We start from the raw sequence: 24,979 nt of genomic DNA on the forward strand, positions 1-24,979 counted from the left end.
GTAATAGGAAACATTCAAGACCGTTACCTTACACAAGAAAAGACAACTCTCCCTTTAATGTGTGGACAATTTACACAAAAACAGGACTAACAATAACACAAAACAAATCTTGTTCATGCTGCATGTCAATATATGAGTGAGTCAGAGTTGTCTGAAACACTTATCACAATGTTGTAACCCATAACAAATCAAGAATCAGAGCCAAGGATTTGAACCCATGGACATCGGATACTGGAGGGTCAAGGGACACAACTCTGGACAGAAATTCACATACTTAAACAACAGGTCACCTTTCTTCAATGAAGGTGAAATTATTTTTCATTTTTTCATTCGATATCATACATCTGTGAACACGATAGTGTGAAACAAAGGAAAACATAGTCACATCTCACAATCATTTAGCTGTATTTCAAACAATTTAATTTTCAACATGGAATTCTTTTAGTGCAAAGTCTGTCTCCTCTACAGCTGGAAACTAAACATTTCAATCAACCAATCAAAATCTCATTTCTTCTCTACTGTATTGCATCTAAATGTTACCTCTGTCATAAAAATTGCAAAATGGACAGAACAAAATTCTTGAGATGCAGTATTATTTCAGTGAAGGACTAAACAACAAAAACATTCTTTATATCGCATCAACAGGGATTGGGAACTTTGACAATGAGCCATTTTCAGGATTATTAGCCATTTTCTCAATTTACAACGGGCCACTGTCCCCAATTGTAAACAAATACAAACCTCACTAATTAGGATGAAAAAATACACCCCTACTCTTATAATGAAACCGTCTGTCCATGACAATAGTGATCTTGATTGACTGTTGTTATAGAAATATTTACAGATGGGTAGACTATGACACAAGATTCCTTCATCGCCTATCGAACCAATGTGAAAATACTGGCAATAAATTCCACTATTTATTTAGACATAAAGCAATGGCAAATGAATGTTAATATTTTAGTTGTGGTTAATTTTTTAAATGACTTAACACGCTCAAATGTAATCAAATTGTTGTGTCTACCATTTTGCTGTACCTACATCCTTCCTCTGTATATCTCTTTTCCTCTTTCAAACAGAAGAGTCAACTTTGGGTGACACTCATTTTTCCTTGTGGTCAACAGACCACGAAGTGTTGTTTTAAGAATGTGCAAAATAGCTCTGATGGTCCCTGCCTTTCCCAATCCTTGCATCAATCTATATTTAAAATTCTTTAATTATTGATGAGTTGGTGCTTATGGAATAAATACATTAGATGCCATTACAAGATGGTGTGTTCAGTAAATAACAAACAATTATCGCAACGATACAGTATTAAGTGCCTTGTTCCTGTAAGAGTCCCGACCAACTTTCAGATCAGTCTGTAAGTAATTTGTTAATGCCATGACTCACAGCAACAAATTACACGCCAGTCCATATTTTACTGAGCAGTTGTCCAGAAACCATTCTCAAAACTGTTTGTCAATCTCAGAAAACAAATTCAACTAGTTGTGTATGGTTTAGACATAGTATACCAAATTTACTGAGTGCCTGGTGATTCTTCTCATAGCAAATACAGGAAACATGAATATTATGAAGATGAATTAATGTTTTGATAAATGTAGTCATATATTTGGATATGTAATTTCTGGATATGATTTGTTCTTTATTATCACATGTGCGACACCTCCCCAAATGTTTCAATAGTCAACAAAATACAAAATAAAAGCACAATAACTGTAAAACATGTTCAACAATGTATACAGTAATAAATCATTCTGAAATAAGTTGAGTATTGGCACAAACTGTCAACTTTATGTCTTTCTTCTGATTGGCTGGTCACAACCAAGCCGCCATCTCATTGGCTGGTCACAACTACAGCATGACACCTGACTGGATGATCACAACAGATACTAATTGCAAAGATTACAACTTTATCGACAACAACTTCTCATTTATTGAATAGAGTGACATTTGCACTGAAAGAATTTATGCAATAAACAAGAAGTGGTCATTCAAAAAGTTGGAACCATGGTTTCTGACTTTCTCCTAGAATGCCGGTCAAGCAGTTATCAAGACTGACTGAAGAATCACAATCTAGGTTTGCTCTTGTCCACAGTTTTTGTCTTCTTTAGTCCGCCCTTGCTGAAGCTGGTGATGGAACTAAGTAGTGCACCACGCCCTCCTGATGCCGCTGGGGGAGAGGCACTGGAAGCGGGTGGGGGAGCAGGTGCTGGTGGGGGAGGTGGGGGAGGGGCACCAGAAGATGGTGGGGGTGGAGGAGGGGGAGGAGGTGCTGAAAAGAGAAAAAGTAATAAATTAGTAAAAATTGAAAACAAAATGTTAAAAGTGGCGCGTTGTTCAACACATCAGCATCAGTTTTCCACATCCTGATGTGCTTGAGAGAGTATGGTATTATGCTTTTTTAGCAATATTCCAGAAATACCACAGTCAGGCATACCAGACAAGTGGTACACACATTGCATCCAAGTGGGGAATGGAACATGGGTCTTCAGCATGACGAGTGTATGCTTGAACCTTGAAGTACCCCACATCCTCACAAGCACATGTAATAGTAACACCATTGCTTTTAAGATATCGGTCAACACACCAACATGGTAGAATCACCCCATAGGATATCCAGTCAGAACTAGTTTCCCACAGTTAAACCTAAAAGTAAATACGGGTCATTCAGTACATTAAATACCTAACATGGACACGTCAGTTGTCAATGACAGATGTAACATACACTATGCACATACTTGTCTATCCAAAGGACCCAGTATTATCATATTGGAGTGAGTGAGTATGGTCTCACATCGCTTTTAGCAACATTTCAACTGTATCAAGGCAGGGGACACCAGAAATGGGCTTAACATTCTAAAAACAGTTCACAAACAAAGACACAATCTGTATCTGCACTTAAATGAGAGGAACCTATCACATATTCAGTGGAATGAAACACCTTCAATCATGCAGAATGCATTTTGACAGCTTTGAGACTGACTGGAATCATTGAGTCAAGTTTTTGCACCAATTCTAGCAATATTCCAGCAATATCACACCAGAAATATTATCCATGTGAGGAATTGAACCCTGGTATTTGTTGTGATGAGGGAACACATTAACCATCAGGCTACCCCACTGCCCCTGAGACCGTCTAGAAGTGGTAAAAATATGTCACAGACTGTAATATTGTTGCAGCTTTGAGACAGACATGGCAACATGAAATAACCAAAAATCAGCCCCAAAAGAGCATAAGAGATGTGTTTACCATCATCCCCAACCATTATCTGGCAAAAAAGGGTAAATAAATGAAGAATATAGAAAGTATCTTAGTATTAAAACAATTAGCAATTGAACTGTTTCTGTTTTCAAATTTTGAAGCGGTCAGTTATTGCTGAAACATTGCTGTGTTTAGTTGTATTAAATCAAAGGTTATTATTTATTTTATTCTCTTAAAAAACAAACATTGTAAGGATGGGGAACAGAACCAAACCCTTAGTAGTTACTAACTTACTCCACAGTACCATCCAGATAGTTTCAAGACTATAAAGTAGGTGTATGTATCAGTATATGGAAACAAGTGAGTGTTTCTACATCCTGGCTACTATACTGAACATTTATATAACGTAGGAACCTTGAGATGTGTTTCTAATACAGTGTTGTAAAAATTCCCATATAATCGATGTAATGCTGTATATTATTGTTATATGAAGCAGTGTTAAATGATTTGATTATGAATATATAACTACTTAAAATAGTCTAGTTGTATTAACTTGATATGAACACCTCTTTTGACAGTCACACAGGTATGATAATTAGTTGTTAGTAAAGTGTTATGACCTTTTGTAAGACTAGTTCATGAGAAGAATATTTCAGGAGAGTGAAAAGGTTATTTGACAGTGTCGAGATGGCCAAAGAAATTGAGAATCTGTACATGCACACTGTGAGACTTGAATCTCTGGGCTTAAATTTTTGAAATTATAGTCTTTACATTAAGAAAGATAATTTTTTAAAAAATCTTATAAATATATTGTCCTCAAGATAACTAAGGCAATACATTTGCTAAAATCTTGAAATATGCATTTAAAAAAGTTAACAAAAATACTCAAACACCAAGACTAGCTTATTTACTGAAAGAAAAATATTTGTGATTAGATATTGTCTTGCTTTTATTAAACATACGTAACTGCTGAGATAGCCATACAGATTTATTTCATTAGATATCATACTTCATTAAAAATTAACAGCAAACCTTTCAGTCACATTCAGTGAAAAAAAAAATGAATTATTTTTGTCCAGATTTCTTTATTGATGTGTTTTCAACATTTAAACAATAATCTGTATGGGACTTATTAACATACACTTAAACATTGTTGTGTTAAAGATGGATTGATGGACACAAATACTTAAAGTTATCTGAGGCTCAACACGACTGAACTATACGAAAAAATGAAGAAATATATAAGGACCAAACTTATACTTCATAACCATCATACATTCAGCCAATCAAACTTCAACAGAGCCATGGTTGTCCTGATTTGAACATGTATTTTGAATATTGAATGCTAGCATTGATATCACAGATATCATTGTGAATTATTTAGCTGAGTGTTAATAAAGTCCAAACTTTGAAAATGAGCCGCAGTGATCATGAACCCCATGCTACTTCTCCCTATAGGTTTTTTTCTTAACACCTTGCTTCTTTAATCTGCAACTCAAGTGAGTTTTTGTTTCAAGAGCTTTGTATGATCTGGGACAGTTTTAAGATTGTTTAGAAAATGTATATGTTGTCTTTACCTTTAGCAGACATGAGAATGACACAGCACAAAAAACACTGACAATTTAGAAAAGGGCTTGGCGGTCTTTTATTGCAGGTAAACACTGTGTCTGCTTGAGACAGGTTATCTTTGACTGTAATTTGTAAAGATTAATTTCAGCAAAGACCATTTCAATAATCTAGACCCTGTACAATAATTTCATCGATTATCCTCAAGACAGTTTCGATTGTTTACATATCATTGTCATATAATTATCATTAGAACACCATCTTCTCTCTCTGGTATACTGATATTATGGTTAATTAGGCAAAAAATAGATGGCAGATGAGGTAAGCAGTAGGTATCATTACAAGCCATAGTTATGTAGCTATGTGTATAGTGATAATATTCCTATCTCTTTAAGTTTCCACCTATGATATTCTGAGACTATATGCTACACCAATCTCCCGACAACAGATGTTGCCAACAACGAAGTACTGAGAGACAGGAAGATGAAGAGTACAAAGATTGATCCAAAGCTTGTCTGTTGGCAACATGGTCCCATCTTGTTTGGCATCCAAACATTCATGCAGACAGGTTGGAATATATATGTCTGATAATTAAAACAAAAGTGAAAAGAACAAAGATTCATCCAAAGCATGTCCGTTAGCAACATTGTCTGATATTGTCTGGTATCAAAACATTCATATAGACTTGTTGGAATATATATATCTGACAATTTAAACAAAAGTTAAGAGAATAAAGATTCATCCAAAGTATGTCTGTTGGTGACATTATTTGACTTTGTTTGGTATCAAAACATTCATATATAGACACATTGGAACATATTATATATGACAATTTACAACACAAACAACACCTGTCATAGCAACATTTACACATAACTTGAAGACACCAAGCACAATAGCAGCAGATCGTTTCAATCATTATCAGTATGCGTGCTATTGAGAAGATTTTCATGCGTATATACTGTTCGTTTCTCGACCTGAAATAGATCCGTACTAAAATCCTTGTCTATAAACATTTGCATTACAAAACAATGTCTGCAGGGAAAATGTAACTAACTAGGGTCATATGCACAGAATAGCATTAACACATGTGGTTATTGGTCTGCACAAAACAAATGCACAACATCTATCCACAGAGACTAATAAGCTTGGGTTGCCATTGCCAACAGACGTTGCAAAAGAAGCGGAAACTGAAATAGATAGTTGTAGAGAAGTAGTACGAGACATTCAGCATGCACCCACATGAGACAGACAGTTTATACCTAACACTGTGAATAATGATCTCTGTCAGCTCTCAGCTAGTTGTCGCCTGTGGGGGAAAGAAATACTGATCATCGAATTGGCCACGGAATGAGAGTTATTTGCCCCTTTCACATGCAAAACTGTTGAGTTTTGAGCACTTGTAAAGTGATTTTCTTTGGAGGCTCATTTGTCTGTTCCATATCCTTTCTTAAAATAGGATGAGGAGTGAATGCCTTAACCACTAGGCTGCCAGACAATCCCCATACAGATAAAAATCAACAGAACTGAATTCTAAGAGTAAGGCGAGTACACAGGGTAAATTGATACCTCAAGCACAAGGCAGCAATGAAAGTACATGATATTGAAACCTAGAACCTTTCCATAGTAGAGGATCACTAGAGGCTTGTCAGGACACTTCTTATGAATACAACACCATTAGATGAAACAACAACACCATCAACTGAAACAGTAATTTTGAACAAGACCTCGTCTTAAAACTAGCTGTTGTAATGGCCGTTTGGACAAAGCTTTAGTTGTAGGATTTGGTAATAGCTGATGAAACATGACAATTTTAGACACGGCCTCAGCATCAACATCTGAAATGTGGACATCTTGGATCATTTCTTTAGTTTACACATGGCCTAGGTAGAACATGAATAAAATTGTTTGCTTTTAGGAAAAAACATAACTTTTTATCTATGTTGGTGACACACAAGTGAGACAGTCATCATGAGATAAAAGCCACTGTTATCATTGTGGCATGGGGAGGATTTACTGGACATGATCACAAAGCAGTGTACCATGATGGATGCGGATGGTGACTTGATGTGGGTGATGGTGTAACAGAAGACGATGCACCAAGCAACTACTACGACGCAACACTTAGTCAAACTACCGGCTGCAACAATTTATCCCCTATCTTCATGTCAACAACCATTTTCTAACACAAGTTGGCACCTCACTCTAGGATAGGGATATCTGTTTGTAAACAATGCGCACTATCAACAAGCACAAAACATTTAACGCAGCGACGGTTCTACTAAATGAATAAATAGATTTTTATAACTGTCCCCTCCCTACTGAACATCTGATATCATGTGACTGTCAAAGTATTACCTGCAAAGAAAATCACTTTATATATTGCTTGTGCCATTAAATGTTTAATACACAGCACAACAATCATTCACACTTTCTGAGAACACTTGTCACAGTTAAACACAGATGTTGCCATCATTTTGCACAAATATAAGAAAATATAATACAGAAACTTTCAATAAATTTCAATTCATATCTTGATTCATATCTCAATTATTCAAAGTGGTGATATCCCATAAAAATTTTGTTTTGAAACTTTGTTTTGAAATAGATAGGCAAGTTCTTGTCTTAGAGAAAAGAAATATGATGCCTGTGTTGCACAGATTTGGACATTCTTTAATGAAAAATGGCACCTAATACTACGAATGTGTTCATAGAAATTCAACTATCGTCATGCTACCCAGACATGACAAAGTTAATTAAACTCAAACAAACTATTTGGGTAGGATGCTATCCCATGACAGTTCCTTAACAGCACAGGTTCAGACATGTTAAATAAGCAATAAGAGGCATTGGACAGTTTCACTACAAGAAATAATTAATCCCCAGTGTCTACAGAAAATCTGACAGAAAGAAGGGTAGAAAGAAAATCACACAGACAGTGCAAGGGGAGATAACTCTATACCCACCTCCACCTGTGGACATTGGACTAGCTGCAGGAGGTGATGTAGGAGCAGGGAATGACGACGATGTTGGTGATGTTGGTGATGTCGGTGACGTAGGAGAAGTTGGTTCAGCATCACCATTCTCAAGAGCTTTCTGTTAAAATGAAAAAATGATTTACAATTTATTTGAAATTTAACAGTGCTCTCTCTCTCTCAGTCTATCCCTTAGTTGAAATACAAAAAACTGTTGAGCAGGTGTATTTTAAGGGGTTGGGTTTAATGTCACTTTGAAGGGGATTTCAGTTATATCCTGGGAATGTCAGTTTACAAAGGGTGGGGTGTTTGAGAAAGAGAAGCCCAAAGTAAAGGAAGTCTCAAATGTGTACTATTCTGGTGAATCTACAAGCATGGTGCTGAAAAACCAAGAGAAATATAGTTTTCTGGTAAACCCTAGGACCTTAATCCGCATCATATATCACTGGTCAAAGAATTCAGTACTGTTGATTCATCAGATCTTCTGACTCAACAGAGCTTAGCATGACTCTTAAATACTGACAACCTTCAGTTTGCTTTACAACAGTTTCTACACAGAGAGCATGACGTTGCCTTGGTTACCAGTATCCCAGCGTGTCTCCCTGTGATCATGTTCACAAGAAATCTGCAACACTGTCTCACCTTCCTCGATTTTCGCCTCTTTTTCTTCTCATCCTCTGACATATGGAATTCTTTAGCTTTTGAAATACGCTTCACTTTTGAAATCTGGAAGCAGAGCATAAACATAACTGTATAAGTCCCCTGAAACTGATTTTCTCATGTGGCTGGGATCAAGTGACTTCCAAAGTCTTAATACATTAAATATCTGACATGAGTGATAAGTTTTCCTATTTGGGGCATCTAGCTGAAAGAGGGGTGCCGGGGCTTGATGATCATTCATTCACTTGTTTCTTTCAGCCATTTAGTTCCTCTTTGGTCATGAACAGAAACAGAAGTAATATTGATTCCCAAGCATTGATTCCACGTCTGCACTAATAACTGCTGAATCTTCTATCTTAGCATGTTGGAATTTCCTTACCAGTTTTTGTTCCTCTTTGAGCCGTTGTTCAAACTGGTCCCGTGCTGACCGCACAAACTCCTTCAGTTTGCTTGGAACCTTTAGCTGTGGCTTCTCCATAACACCCAGAGTTACATCAGCAAACAGTCTGAAATTAAACCATCGATGTCTGGTTGTCCCTCTTACAACATCCACAACTAGGTGGTGAAAATTGGCATCTATTTATATCCTTATCTCTGACACAAAGGCCACATGTTTTTGTCCTAGGCCTGAACATGCCCTGAGATATTACTGCATTTCAACAAATGTAGAAGTGGCTACAGCTGACATAACCCTGTTCCCTACTTTGCGACATGGAAATGACATGATAATGATACTTATGTGAAAGAATTAGTGGCTCGCATGATAATTTTATCTACTCCCTCAAACTTCATATGCATCTTAGACAACAGTTTTGCCATTTCGTGATTACATTAATCATTGAATCTAGCATTACAGCTTCAGGACAAGATAACTATTCAACACATTTTGCACGAAGTCATGTTTCAGCAAAAATTGAAATTCTGGTAAACTTAAAAATAGCAAAGGGTAAAGTGAGTGAGTGAGTTTAGTTTTACGCCGCACTCAGCAATATTCCAGCTATATGGCGGCGGTCTGTAAATAATCGAGTCTGGACCAGACAATCCAGTGATCAACAACATGAACATCGATCTGCGCAATTGGGAACCGATGACATGTGTCAACCAAGTCAGCGAGCCTGACCACACGATCCCGTTAGTCGCCTGTTACGACAAGCTGAGTCGCCTTTTATGGCAGCAAAGGGTAAAGAAGTAGATGTGAGAAGTTTGGTGAATCTGGCATGTAAACTTTCAGAGATATGCTCCATACAAAGTTTCAGGACGGAAAAATGGATGGACGGATGGCTTACGTTACTTCGAAGATATAACAATAACTCAGCTATAGAACTAACACTGAAATATGGTGATTGTGTTCTTATGCTAAGTGTGCCTGAATTCCTGTGATCAATGGGCTACATTGTATGGTGCCTGTGTTAACAAGAGACACACAGAATCATTCCTCTGTTCCTGTAAAAAATCAGCAACACAGAATGCATTCTTTGTTGGTATATCATTAAGTGGCCATACTCTTGAGGATTCCAGTATTAAGGGTGCTACTAACGGATGAGACATGAGGTCCGTTACACTTGGTAGCCCGTTCTTGCAGGCCTCAGTCGTCAATATAGATTCTAGCACAGATCCTGAAAGAAGAAGGAAGTTCCGAAAGATTTCCACAAACTAATATGGAGGAAACTTGTATCAATCCAAGGTCCAGTGTATGTACTCGAGTACGCTAATATGGCAGAAAGTGAGTGAGTGAGTGAGTGAGTATGGTTTAATGCCACTTTTAGCATGTTCCAGCAACATCACGACAAGGGACACCAGAAATGGGATTCAGACATTGTGTCCATGTGGGGAATTGAATCTGGGTCTCCAGTGACGAGAAGATGCTTTTACCACAAGGCTGCCCCACCACCAATCACAGCAGCGAGATTCCAAACACAGCCACTCTTGAACATATGATACCAGGGTTTGATTAAAGAGATGCTAATCTACTTGTAACAGGTGCAACCTGAGATACAGACTTAGTTGCACCAACCAAGTTCCAGTAGCAACTTTGTGTTTAAAATGTCAGAGGTTTCAGTCTACATAAACATATTTCTGTAATACCCATGGAACATTCACAACAGCGACTCAGCTGATCCCTGTTTACAAGAGCTGTCATAGCCGTGTGTATGAATAGTAACATTTCGGTATTGAAATATTGGGTTGCATCAGTGCAGGTAATAATGCACTAAATTGATCCCTGTGATATTAAATGTGCTTTCTGTTTGCTAGATATTTAATAGGTGTTTAAAGACAATGTTTTCCTGACTCACGTATCTGTGCTGGGCAGTCAGGTGGGAAGGCATCACAAGCTGCTGTATTCAGTTGTCTACCAAATGCCATCTCGTACAACAGATGTCCAAAGCAGTACACATCCATCGCTTCTGTGGTCTGAAAAAAACAATAAATAGAAGTAAGACAACATCATGATCTGGTACAAAATTAGCTTTACTGGAGGCACTCATAAAGATGTCCAAATGTCTTTGCCCGACTCCTCCCGGGGAGCTGGGAATTGACACCAGTGAAGATCTGTGTTAGACCTGATCTTTAACAACCTATGCTTGATTACTTACAGACTGCCACCATATAGCTAGAATATTGAATATAGTGCTACATTAAACAACAAACAAATCAATCCTCTGTCCGACAGCCATGGTTCCCAAGGACAGAAATTCTGCCTGGGATCTTCCTGGAAACACAGCAAGGCAACATACCTGGATCTTCTTGAACTGAGTGAAGAAGGGTCGGTGATACGAGGGCAGGCCGAGGAGCCAGTTCTCAAGCTCAAGCAGCTGACAAGTGCTGCCATTTATGATGATGTTGCCGGCATGGAGGTGACCTACAACACATGACACACCCTAATGGCAAACACGAACATTTCCTAAGGGAACAGATGCTTGGTCTAGCCTTTGAACAACCTGTCTAAAATACAAGAGTATATTGTTAGAATACGTGTGATAAATGCATCAAATCATCTCACTCATTCCGACTAGAAACAATACTGTTGATGGTGTTTCTAACAGATCCACTAAAACTGAGAGATGAATATACACAGGATTAACGCACTGACTACCACAAGGAGTATACTCATAGTATCTATTCTGGTTGAATTTGCCACAAGCTATCTCATAGCAATGTCAGCGGTATTTTAAAACAAGTTTCACATGTTGGCAAAATATTCACAAGAAGTCATCATTTCCTGGTGGTAATAGAGAATGCCATAAATTACCTGCCCCTGATCTTCCTGAACATTTCATGGGCCAATCAGATAAAGAAAAAAAGGAAACAGGAAACGTAAGAGTTCAAGAAAACAAGGTGCTGTCAGTTTAAGTCAACATGAAGATATCCCTTCCATCAAAGTCATTTCATGATAAATGTTTCCCATGCATGTCAATTTTCCTATGCTCAGTTTGAAATAAACTCTATCTTAATCATTAAATATGCCTGCCATGTTGTTCATATAGCAAACCCAACATTAAGGCGGCTTTCTAATATTTATTCTGGTAGTTCCATGAGTACAGCGCTAATCAGATTCATGAAAATCAAGGGGAGGTAATTTGAAATAGCGAGAAATATAGACAAATGGATTCGCAGGTTTGCATAGGTTAACTCAATATGAGTCTCTGAGACATAGTGGGAATATAAAGTCATACTGACGAGAAGCTTCATTCTGTTCAATGATGTTAAACACCCCAAAACAATAAGAAGCATACTTACCATAAGGAAATCCCTTGTCTTGTAAAAATTTTAAAGCCTCCAATATTTGTTTTCCAAATGTTTTTATCGTCCCCATGTTAAGAGCCAATAAATTCTTTGGGTTGCCATATTTTTTTAAAAAGTGTCCTTTAGGCTTGCACTTGCAAATCATATCTCTTAGACTGCCATTATCACTGAACTGACGAATCACCATTCCTCCATTCTCATTGGCTGTGGCAAATATTGTCGGATGTATGTATGGATGCTGTAAGAGGATACATAAACAGGTCACATAAACAGGTCACGTAAACAGGTCAAAGAGTTTCAATACAAATGTTCTGCTACAAAATATCTGGGAAAGGACTACTATAACTTAACTAAAACAAAGAGCAGAGACAGCAACTAACTAACTAACTAAAGTACTATCAGAAATTTGGCTTTTACTCACTGTACTCCCAAAAATTTACACATTCAAAATAACTTGTTTCGGCCTAACTAGGCATTCAGTGGGACGTGTAAAGGATATACAGAAAAGCATGTTTTACTTATAAAATTGCGCAGAACTTTGAAAAAATACAAATAGCTGCTGAAAGCAATAGATCAGATGATAGATAGCAATTAGGTCGCTCAATCAGGTATGATGACAAACCGTCAACTACACTGACATGAAATATATGTGCTGCCTTCTGTTACAATGGGTCACCTCAAGTCAAAGATGTTTTGTGCTTTTTAAAAAGTGTTGAATGTGTCTCATCTATTGATTAACATCTTATGTGCCGTACTTTCATAAAGTTATGTTGAGAAATGTAAAAGAGTATGATACCTGATACCCATAGAAAAGCCTCATATTAAGAGTCTCAAAATATATAGGGGCCGTGACCACCAAAAGATCGACAGGACTGAAAATTATTTGTGAATTGTTATGACATGCTGTGTACTTCCACAGGTTAATTCAACAAAGGGATTATCAAAAATCTACACTGCATATTTCTGCACTAATCGCTCCTCAGTAAAGACCTTTGTCTATGTTTCCTATGGAACTGTACTTAGGCCAAATTAGTTTAGCGGATGTTTCACTATGTCACATATCAACTCCATAAATTGTTAGAATAAATGTGACACCCCTTCCCCACCACACCCAATTTTTTTTTTATTTCAGACACTGAACACCACATGTGCCAAGATAGGAAATGAGCTGGCTAAACCAAAGAGCAAATGTGCCAAGACAGGGCCTGCGATATCTTCACTAAACCAAACAGCTAAAGTGCTGAGACAGGAACTGTTATCACTTCATTAAACCAAACCGCTATAGTGCAGACAGGACCTGCGATATCTTCACTAAAGGAAACAGCTAAAGTGCTGAGACAGGAACTGTTATCACCTCACTAAACCAAACAGCTATAGTGCTGAAACAGGAACTGTTATCACCTCATAAAACCAAACAGCTAAAGTGCCGAGACAGAAACTGTTATCACCTCACTAAACCAGACAGCTAAAAACAGGAACAATATGACTGCTAAGCCAAACACCAAATGATATAATAGAAACATTCTGTGTTATGTACATGTGACGCCCTTCGATATGCACTTGTCAAAACTTTTCAACTCATCTTCAATCTGTTGTATGTCATCCAAGAGCGGAAGAAACAGTTTTAACTGTGTTAGACTCTACACTGAATCATCCCTCCTGTTGATATACAGAAGGTGTTCTTCCATATATCATATCCTTACTTCATACTCAAAGAAGTTATGAAAAGGAGAAGTAATATATTTTTGAAGGCCACCTGGTATCTGGCACTCCTGTTCCAGGGTACTCATGGTCAGCATTCATTTAAATATAGCCTTACCTGAATGGAAGTTAAAACTTTCATCAATGCTGACAGTTCCTTTTCCCCTATTGTGCTGTCTGGGCCATAGTCACTCTGTAGAACATAGCCAAAACACAAGGTATAAACAAATATTATATATCAAGTAGCAGTGGCACTTAGTACAAGCTAGTCTTGTTCAGGCAACAGTAACAGGACACAGGGGACCTTCATGATTTTCAAAACATCAAGTTTGTAAATACTGGTAGCTGGGACATTAACTTGGGACATTGGTTTGCCTGACAAATAATTTCCGTGATCAAATGGCTCTTGGTTGGTCACGCTGGCATTCAACAACTGCAGTGTCTCACTAAAAAGTAATTCATACATTTGAACATTTTTCAGGATGACATCCCTACAGATATGGCAATCATGTAGTTTGGGCTAAATTTGTTTGTAAGAGTGAGTGAATTTACTTTTATGCTACTTTCAGCAATATTCCAGAAAAATGACAGTGGGGATACCAGACAAGGGCTTCACACTTTGTGCCCATGTGGGGAATAGAACCTGGATCTTTGGCATGACGATCAAATGCTTTAACCATTTGGCTACCCCAGCACCATTGTTTATTAGAACATCACTCACTGCTAAAAGTGACATAAAACCAAACTCAGTCAGTTAGTCAGTATTTGTAATGTAAGAAAAACAACACATCACTGATACGTTTTTGCTCTCCTGACTAAAAGACAAAAATAAATGTACAGCCTTATTTTCAGCTCATGATGACCCATGCTTATTCATGACTCATGTATTTTCATGACTAATATTCTAGCTATTTCAAACGTATTAAATTTACTGTGCAACATGTGACGAATCATCTCATGCTAGATGCATGTGGCTTATGTACTGGCTGCTGGGAATAGACAGAGAAAAGTGACCGTCTCGGTACAGTAGAACTTGATATCTGTAGACGTACCCATGAGAGCATCTGCCTCTGTTTGGGTTGACTGAGTGGCTTCACCAAGATGTAGCTTTTCCGAATCCTCCAGCCTGGAACAAGTGAGGCAATAAAAATGAGGAAAGTCAGTCAGGTTTAATGTCCCATTCTTCCATGCAATGCCAGTGAGTGAGTGAGTGAGTGAGTGAGTGAGAGAGTGAGAGAGTGAGTGAGTGAGTGAGTGAGTGAGTGAGTGAGTCAGTGAGTGAGTGAGTCAGTGAGTGAGTCAGTCAGTGAGTGAGTCAGTGAGGGAGCGAGCGAGATAAATCCAACACGTACTCTATATAGACAAAAACACTCCTGTCATATTTGATGATTGTGCTAATTATTTACCTGCATCGGGATATGGCTCTACAACATCCCAGTTGGGTTCAGAACGGAATATCATGGAGACATGTTGAAGAGCAACCTCTGAAAAAGACAAGGAAAAAACACATGCAACATTTAGAAAAAAGAGGCTATATCAGTCTGTGGAATCAGAGAAAAATAGAGTATATGGTCCTAAGTGGCACTGAATGTTACAGAAGGCTGGAGTAAACTATGGGTAATTCTGAAGCCATGTGACAATGAGAGAGTGACTGCATGCGAGTGTGCATGTGAGTGAAAGAGTGAGTGGGGGAGTGACTGAATGAGTGGGTCAATGGGTGAATGGGTGAATGGGTGGGTGGGTGAGTGAGTGAATGAGTGAGCGACTCAATGAGTGAGGGAGTGGGTGAGTGAGTGAGTGAGTGAGTGAATGAATGAGTGAAATGAGAGTGATTCATGCCTCCTTTTAGCAGTATTTACACAACATCATAGTTGGGGATACCAGAAATGGGTCCCATGTTGGGAATCAAGCCCAGGCACTCGACATGACAAGTGAACACTTTTAGCACTAGACTACCCCACTGCCCCAACCAATGTGGAATATCATATCCCCAATTTTCAGCATGCCAAACAAACACATATGTCACAAGACTGTCCCAGGTCAATACAAGGTTGTAATCATTCCTTTCTGTATGGTTGGTTTCATCTGTGACAATGATGACACAAAATTCTCACTATTTCTACAAACATGATAACCATGGGCAAACAATAACTACACTAAGAATCAGTGAAATATTTCTCATCCTGATTATTCTGAGGATGTAATGATGAGGATGAGGGTGAAGATGTTACCGAGGTGATTGAGCTGGTAGTTGTTGGGGTCTAGGAACCTCTTCACAGCGATGCTGCTGGACAGCAGGTGACTCCCCAACACTATCGCCAGGAATTGCTGCAATCAGACATGAGAACTGTACAGCTTAAACAGAGCAGCACACCTTGTTCAAGAGCTTTAAAGAGCATTACCACTTTCTAACCTTAGGTTGTAGAATATGCAGCTTCCCTCAACATCTTGGACATGTCAGAAGTGTCAGCTGCCATGTAATTAGCTGATCAGATGAGAAGTCAAAAGTATTTCCTAGCCATGAACTTGGTAATACTAAAGTTTATCAATAATTTTGTGCAGTGGATGCACAGTGGAAACAAGAGTCATCTATTCTTGATCATCCTACGTTTGACAATGTGCTGGGTGCATAAAAAAATATTAGTTCCTGTTGGATTTAGCAAGCCAAAATGGCATGTGAACTAGTTCATAATTTACAGGCCAGAGTTTGATCTACTAGCATGTTATATGCCAGTTTCAAATCTGCTGAGCATACCTCTAGTCCCCTCTGCCTAACTGCGATGAACTCTCTTTCAAAGTTCCCAAACACTTTCTTCGGTGGAAGAGGAAGTTCTACGTTCGACAGACGTAGTTGAGACTCGAGATTATCAAAATCACTGTAGCGTTTCATCATTTGCCAGGAATTCTCTTTCAGGGGTCCTCTTTGGACTCGGAGAATGTACTCCTGGAATACAAGACAGTAGGTGTCAAGAGCAGACAGACAAGACATTGAAGACTAGAATTGTAAATGCCAATATTGAAATGGCCAGTCCTGCAAAATCAGTATTGAAATGGCCAGTATAGCAAAAGCCAGTACTGAAATGGCCACTACTGCAAAATTCAGTAATGAATTGCCCAGGAGTGCAAGAGCTAGCATTGAATAGGCCAGTTGTCGAGCTCTTGGTATCGGAGCTAATTGCAATGGAAAGTTTGCTTCACATGATAAACTTCAGTTTGCCAGTATACTTCTACAAACATATTGTTTGTGTGAACACTGAGAAGCCAGTTTGCAAACTAGCTTGTTTTACAAACTGTAAACATTAAACAGAATTGGTATCCATTCTGTTCCTCCTCTGGATGACATTTTAGTGTCCATCTGGTAAAAATGCCACTGACCTTTGAGAGTATGCAAACAGAACTATGTAACAATATATGTTTGTCAGGTTTGCTGGTTGAGAATCAGTCTGCTTTCACTAGGAAACAATGACAAGAAAGTCAGACACCCTGACCACCAGACCCTGTTTGTTGCCCTTCAAAACAAACACAGGTTGCTGAAGGCCTATTCCCATCTTCTGTCGTGGGGTGGTGTCTGACTGGTTGTAATACAAGCAGCCAACACATTTTCGATTAAATGGAAATTCTGTTTGACAAAACCAAAATGTCAAAAATATTAATATAGTAGATAAATACCACAGCAATGGTGAGATACCTATCTGAAAAAGTAATGTTTTATTGTTTATTGACCACAAGAGAAGCAATGTTGTGATGCATATATGACTGTTGATTTATGAATGATTGAGTTTAGTTGTATGCCACCTTCAGCAATATTCCCCTTACATGGTGGCGGTCTGTAAGTAATAAAGTCTGGGCCAGACAATCTAGTGATCATCAGCATGAACATCAATCTGTGCAAATGGGCACTGATGACATGTGTCAACCAAGTCAACCAGGATGACTGCCCAATCTCGTTAGTCTCCTCTTACAACAAACATAGTCGCCTTTTATGGCAAGCATGGGTTGCGTAAGGCCTATTCTTCCCCAGACCTTCACCGGTTGTGCATATATGAAATGAAACACAAGGTTACTGATACGCCATTCATTGGCAGATCCAGATGGGGTGCAGGGGTCCGCATACATCCCCTAGTCCTGAAAGTTTATTAAAGAATCACTGAAACCCCTTTTCTCAAGAGTGCGTATCCCCCTTTCTCAAAAACCTGTATCCGCCCCTGCCATTAAATTCCATTTGATACTAGTTACTACTAAATGCATACTTAGGTTCTTCCAGTACTCCTATATAGAAAAACATAAGGAGTATGTATTCCTGATGTTGAAAAATTATCTGGAGCCCTGCATAAACTTACACAAGTAAACACGAATTGATAACTTAATTTTGCTGTGTGAAGCTTCCTTGACACTAAGGTGGGTAAAGCACTCTCTGACATAAACTGGACAACCATGATAGCCAGCAAACAGCTGGTGGCCAGTATCACTGTGCAAGTTTTTGAAAGCATTCTTCTTTTTATAAAATAGCTAAAAGACAAAGAAAAACCTTTATTCAAGAATAATGTTACCATGTGCCACATTCGATAACTTGACTTCCATTCTGATCATTATGAGTGAGTTTAGGTTTAAGCTGCTTTGAGCAATATTCCAGCAATATCATGGCAGGGGCACGCAAGAAATGGGCTTCGCACATTGTACTCGTGGGGAATCAAACTTGGATCTATGGAGTGGCGGGCGAACACTTTAACCACTAGGCTACCCCACCGAGCCCGGATTATTATGAACAGATGGGGAATAACATGTCAAATAATCAGCTATATCATCACATGAGTGTTTTCGACAGCAAACACCATTAAAAAATAATGAGCCAGATGTTTTGCTCATTGTTAAATGATATTAATATTGACTCCCTTGCATACCATGTATGACGGTGACTTTGACATTTGCCGAGGCAACAGCTGGCCATCACTTATTAACAAACAGTCCTCTTTTTTTATTATGGTTAGGTAGCATAAAAAATTAAATGTTTCTCAAGCACATTTTTTTCAAAAGTGATGAGGGAGAAACACACTTGTACTTTTTTTCCCTCTCAGAAATATACCTTGGAAAGTTTAGCATGTGTTAATGAGTTCTAGATTCAGTCATACTCGTTCTTACAGACACTCATTTTTAGGGGGGACAAATGGATGATTGGGACGCAGCAAAGTCAAAAATACTTTTTGCAAATGGCAGTCTAAGTAAACTCATCCTCAGTACTTTTCGTTACACTCCACTACTGAGTCTAACAAAACCTTATGGGAGGTTGCGTCAGGTAACCTTTGAGACTGACCAATCAGAACACAGCTTTACAAAATCACAAAAGTGCACATTCGCACATACCTTTTGAACTTTTTCTCTCGAAAAGGTTCGTACCCGAACCATTCCAAATGCTATTTAGCGTACGCTTGCTTCCGGGTGATGCACACGGCGTACTTACAACCATGACAACAGTGAGTAAACAGTCGCTGAAAATCGTGTTTTTGGTTATATTCAAGGATGTTATGTTACGGAAATATTAGCTAATAGTAGCCATTTCAACAGAAACCCCAAAGCGTATATACTGCAGGTCAAATAACTGTATCATATGCGGATTTTTGTTTGTGGAGAGATCTGTGTCAGTGACCTGGATATTTTGAAAGTCCCTCCGATCCCTAAATAGTTGCCATTGTCTGGTTGATTAAATCTACTTAACCGTCTCGCGTTTGATTGGATGGTCATTGGTCGCTCAAAGGTTACCTGACGCGACCTCCTACTTGGTTTTGTTAGACACAGTGGTGGAGTGTAACAAAATACACTGAGACTTAGTTTACTTAGACTGTTCAAATGGCAACATAAAATTGTTACATGCACAAATAAAACTGACAAGCTGTTGCCCAAGAAACATTTCACTTTTCTATTTAGCCTTATGTATTTGTGTTCAAGAGTGTGTGAGTCAGACCTTAATTATTGCATTACTTGAATACCAACAATTCCTGGAATTTAGATGAACTCAAACATATGACTTTCTGACTGGCAATTAGCAAACAAGAGGTGAGTCAACTGCAGGCTGCATTCAGTAATAAGTGAATGGCAAAATGATCATCGTTTTTACCACAAATATTCCTGATCCAATACTTCAACTTCACGTTTGCTCTATGAGGCATTTTCTCATGCAACATAAATGACAAGATCATGATGTGTATGAGACATGGGTTTAATATTTCAGATCTGTGATTGCTTGGACATGAAAACATAACCATTGGTTCCATCTTTGATATATTTCGGGAAGACATGCATTAAAATCATTTTTGGTGCTGATTTGGAACATGTTCATCAAAGATTCTTATCCAATGATCCAGGGGGAAAGGGTACAAGGAACTCTTCAAAGAAGTGTGTGAGTTAATTTGGTTTTATGCAGATTTTAGCAATATTCCATGCAAGACAAGATCAGGATGGGGACCACCCGAAACTGTCTTCACATACTGAACCCATGTCGGGTATCAATCCCAGGTTTCGGTGTTTTGACTACAAGGCTACAGCAAAGCCACAGATCATTGAAGTGATACAATATGTACTAAAATCTGCTCATATCATTGTTTTATGTTTACTGTGAAAAAATATTTAAATCAACTAATTATACAGAAAACAGAGATTTACATCTCACCTCAAAAGTTATAATTGTGTTGCCAACTGAATATGTTTTATTAGAATTTACATATTTCATTGATCTCACTCTCGGCTCTTGTTCAAGCACAAATTGGAATTTCATGTATCCAGCAAATCTTCAAAAATCAAACGTTTTCAGAAAAAATATGACAATTTAAAGAAAGGACATGCACGGACATTCTCCCTCTTGCAGTCTTGATTCATGACTAGCTGATCTGCTGTTCTCTACTCACGATATGGTCGCCATTTTTCTGAGCTGTCTCTATCATACACGATAAAAGCTGCGTGTCATCCAAAGACACCCTTGCAGAAGTCTTCTTCTCAAATAAATCGGCCATTTTGGTCTAAGGAGACATTTAAAACATTAAGTTGAACTGAATTGCGGAGCAGTCAGGAAGTCATTTCTTGTTTTCGTTTAGAAGGGGCGGTGCCATTTTGCCAGAAATGAGGCTGGGAAAACTGATTTACGATTGGTTTTGCGACCTAGTTTTATATCACCGACGCCTATCTGTCAATCACAGTTTGCAACAGATCACACACAGATTCATAGCCAAACGTATAAAGAAACACAATATGCTTCAAAGAAATTTTGAGTATCGTTGAAAACAATTATCATTTTACGACAATGAGTAGTCACTTGCCCAAACAACTTTGCATTCGAACACGTGTTCGGAGTGTTTGACAGTACTTGTACATGGTTATCGCACAAAATTTAACGAGGCAAATTGAACCTGTTTTGAAGATTAATCCTTAGTTTGAATGGGCGTTTGAATAAATCAAATGGCAACTGTTTAGCACGCATTATTCATAAAAGTGATTTTATTTTTTAGGTTTATCATGGCCAAAGTCTAAGACCATATATAATGCAAATGTACCAAGTGCTTACGATGTGACTACACATTGTAGTCATAAATATCTAAGATGTAGATCTATATACCTTGTATATACTTATAGGCAGAGTGTGGGCTATTGGGGGAATCATCATAGATTACATTGACACTTAAAGACTTAACTGCATGAAATGCTTGCTGTGAATTAGATGCCATATTTTAAAGAAGTAATTATAAACTCTAACATAAACGTTTATTAGGTGACCGTTCATTTCAGTATTTTGATATAAACTAAGAGCAAAAAGTATGGGAACACCATAAAATATTATTCGTCTTATATTCACTTAAACATGCTGAGCTAGGTCAAATTAAAGCTAAATGCAACGTTTTGTGTGCTTAATGAGCACTTTTAACATGCAGTAAAGCAACTGATTCAACATTTGTTAAGTTTGAGTGAAATGAGACATTTAAAGCACACTAAAGATGCATATAAATTTTACCTGATGGTATAAATGACCTCACCATGTTTATAAGTTGATACATCACTTCACAATTTTAGGTTGTTCCCATATGTTTTGTTTGTAGTATATACAATTAACAAAAATCATTTCATGATTTGGTGCAGATTCTCCCATCTTTACCCAACACACAAATTAATTTGTTAATATATATAAGAATGAAAAATGAGATTTTAGCATTTTGCATGATTTTGAACATTTCATTTTTCAATTCAGAGACTATTTACCGATTGTCTCTGTTCAAATAATATTATACACCCATGGTTAATTATCTCAGAATTTGGCACAATACCTCATCTGAAAAATGCATCTGCCTTAAACATGCAGATTTAAACACATACTAACAACATTATCATGGTGTATTTGTGATAGTCGAAACATTGACTAACTTTTTACATATATCATAAACGAAAGATTGATTAAGTGGGTTGACACTATGGATAAAGTATATGAGGGCCAAGCTGGATTCAGACAGCCCGGCTACACCACAACTGATGATACATTCATACTTCAATCCATTGTCCAAAAATGTTTGAATTCAAGAGGTGGAAAATTGTATGCCCTATTTCTTGATTTTGCTAACTCATTTGATTCTATCAAGAGAAATAAATTATGGGGCCTTTTGCAAACTCATGGACTTAGCCAAACAATGAATAAACGTCTAGGTACTAGTATGTATGAAAATGTCAAAGTGTGTGTAAGAAACAATAACGAAGTCTCAGAAACTTTTATTTACCATTTAGGTGTCAGACAAGGCTGTATTTTAAGCCCATTTCTGTTTACATTTTTGATCAATGAATAAGCTGTGCAAATATGTGATAACTGTACAAATGGGATCCATTTACACCCCGACTTAATCCAATTATTCCTGTTACTCTTCGCTGATGATATTGTCTTATTTTAACAAATTGATCAACTTGAAATCTATTCTGATGAATGGAATTTGGCAGTTAATAGGAGTAAAACAAAGATCATTGTTTTTAACAATGGTGGAAAACTTTCAAAAAGGGAGAAATGGACTTACAAAGGCGAAAAACTAGAAACTACAAACTTATATAAATATCTTGGAGTCTATTTTTCTAACCATCTTTCTTGGACTACCCACACAAAACAGGCATCATAACAAGCCCTTAAGGTTTTGATAAACATTATTAGAAATCTTGACATTTTGGGGGAAATATCATACAACACATTCTTCGAAATATTTGATACTTAAAAGTAAACCCAATACTGATATCTGGATCAGAAATATGGGGTCTGGATGATTATGAAGCTATAGAAAAAGTCCATCTATATGCATGCAAAAAATACCTCGGCGTGAAATCTAACATATGTAGCACTATGGTGTACAGCGAGTGTGGCAGATTTCTGTTACACATATATTCTACTATCAAAGTTATAAAGTACTGGTTACGTTTGTTAAAAATGCCATGTCATAGATCTCCTAAGAAATGTTATAATATGATGATGATATATGACAAAAATGGGAAAAAATGGGTCACTAATGTAAGTGACTTTTTATTCAAAATAGGATATGGTTATGTTTGGAATAATCAAAACGCCCAGCGCGAAAACTATTTCATTACGTCATTGACCCAAAGAATGAAAGACATCTATCAACAAACATGGCTTGAATCAATCTATCTATCCTCGAAATGTCTGTATAATAAACATTGTAAGTCTGAAATATGCAAAGACTATTATTTATCAAAAATCACTGTAGAGAAATTCCATGTGGCTTTATCTCGTTTTCGCTGCTCATCGCAAGAGTTGTTTGTTAAAACTGGTCGTTATATTAATATTCCTCCTAACCATAGAATTTTCAACCTCTGTAATGATAATGTTGTAGAAGATGAATACCATTTTCTTTTCATATGTCCCGCCTATGGAAACCTTAGAAAGAAATATCTAGCATAATACTATTGTGCTCATCCAAAGGAAACAAAGGTGACTATGTTATTAAGTAAAAACACTATTGAATTACAGAACCAAAAATGTATATCTATTTTGCATTTATACAAGAAAATCTACTTTAAACTTGTAATTGTAAATATTCCACGTATGCTTTTCTGCTGCTCAGTTGTAAATGTTGTGTATATAAATGTACTATAGGCCTGAGGCCTTCTAAAGATTGATAGTCAATGAATAAAATTAATCATCATTACTTTAGTTTTATTTTTAAACAATAAAGGTACTAATCTAGGATCCCACTACTGACAGCTGCATCATCAGAAGACTGGTAACATTATTATGGTAAGTGTTGATTCATTTGAGGGTGAAAACTAACTGTGTTGTGTGAAAATGTTAAGAATCTGTCACTCACTTTTAAGAATAAGTGAAATTAAAAAAAAAATAAGTGATTAATAATTATTGCATAATCATGCTTTTATGAATAGTGAAATTTTAAACACCCAAAATATATTCATGTACAACAGTTTCATTTAGTAATTAGATATAAGTCTGATGCCTTTAACAATAGTGAAATTTTAAACTCTAAAAAATATGGGTAATAATTGTGGCACAATCATGTACAATTACTCCCCTCAGCAATTTCATATGAATTTATTTAGGCCTAACCTTTGAGCTCTGCATTGGTAAAAGGATAAAGTGTTAAGTAGATTACATCTGTGAGGTCATGTTATCTCTACCGTGGCCTTGATGTTAGGTTCAAGAAGGTGTAACTCGTTTATCACAGATTTGAACATTTGCTGGACTCACTCTACCAGTCTCTAATGGTATTTATCATCTGATCAAAGACACAATATGCTTCTGTATAGCCCCAAGTGTCTTCAACAAATGTTGACATATCGATGAACTTTGCTTTAGTGTTAAATTGATGTCTTTGTCAATGGATGATTTTGCCCAGTGCCTTGGGGTGTTATTTCATCTGAGGCAAATCTTATTAGGTTGCACATTTGAATGTACATTTACTTCTCTGATGCCAACAACCTGCGATCCTTAGGTTCAAATCCCATGTTTAGTGAAACATGGTTGCGGCACTATGGAGTAGCCATGTGACCTAAGTGTTCACTTGTTATACCGATGACCTGGGTTTGATTCAGTTTGTACAAAGTGGGTTTCGTACAATGTCAGTAAAGCCCAATTCTGGTGTCC

The 24,979-nt window shown here is 37.4% G+C and overlaps 2 protein-coding genes across 6 annotated transcripts in view; one reads left to right on the top strand and one right to left on the bottom strand.

The window, feature by feature from the left end:
• On the bottom strand, positions 1–20,978 carry LOC137295749 (PX domain-containing protein kinase-like protein). Its single transcript, XM_067827279.1, has 15 exons — positions 20,751–20,978; positions 16,607–16,795; positions 16,083–16,179; positions 15,258–15,335; positions 14,904–14,977; positions 13,970–14,044; positions 12,145–12,388; positions 11,142–11,266; positions 10,701–10,818; positions 9,944–10,022; positions 8,786–8,912; positions 8,389–8,472; positions 7,738–7,867; positions 6,034–6,080; positions 1–2,275 (listed from the first exon to the last, which is right to left on the bottom strand). Exons 1-14 carry the CDS (start codon positions 20,853–20,855, stop codon positions 6,070–6,072), a joined length of 1,536 nt encoding a protein of 511 aa, XP_067683380.1. The 5' UTR covers positions 20,856–20,978; the 3' UTR covers positions 1–2,275; positions 6,034–6,069.
• LOC137295750 (N-acylglucosamine 2-epimerase-like) overlaps positions 19,840–24,979 on the top strand; it is a 17,619-nt gene continuing 12,479 nt past the window's right edge. Inside the window, exons 1-3 of one of the 5 annotated variants that reach the window (XM_067827281.1) lie at positions 21,140–21,214; positions 23,764–23,812; positions 24,057–24,118. In XM_067827281.1, the coding sequence (XP_067683382.1) occupies positions 24,116–24,118 (3 nt within the window). In that variant the 5' untranslated portion in view covers positions 21,140–21,214; positions 23,764–23,812; positions 24,057–24,115. Of the gene's footprint in view, positions 19,903–21,139; positions 21,238–23,763; positions 23,813–24,056; positions 24,119–24,516; positions 24,601–24,979 lie in introns of those variants that run through there. The other 4 variants (XM_067827280.1, XM_067827282.1, XM_067827284.1 and 1 more) reach the window with 4 other exon arrangements.

The sequence above is a fragment of the Haliotis asinina genome, chromosome 9, assembly GCF_037392515.1.
Source record: "Haliotis asinina isolate JCU_RB_2024 chromosome 9, JCU_Hal_asi_v2, whole genome shotgun sequence".
NCBI classification, from domain to species: Eukaryota; Metazoa; Mollusca; class Gastropoda; order Lepetellida; family Haliotidae; genus Haliotis; species Haliotis asinina.

Coding starts and splice junctions, on each gene's coding strand:
- LOC137295749 (XM_067827279.1), bottom strand. CDS start 20,855: ATGGCCGATTTATTTGAGAAGAAGACTTCTGCAAGGGTGTCTTTGGAT. Junction 15,336..16,082: donor CTACCAGCTCAATCACCTCG/GTAACATCTTCA, acceptor TGTCTTTTTCAG/AGGTTGCTCTTCAACATGTC. Junction 14,978..15,257: donor AGAGCCATATCCCGATGCAG/GTAAATAATTAG, acceptor CACTTGTTCCAG/GCTGGAGGATTCGGAAAAGC.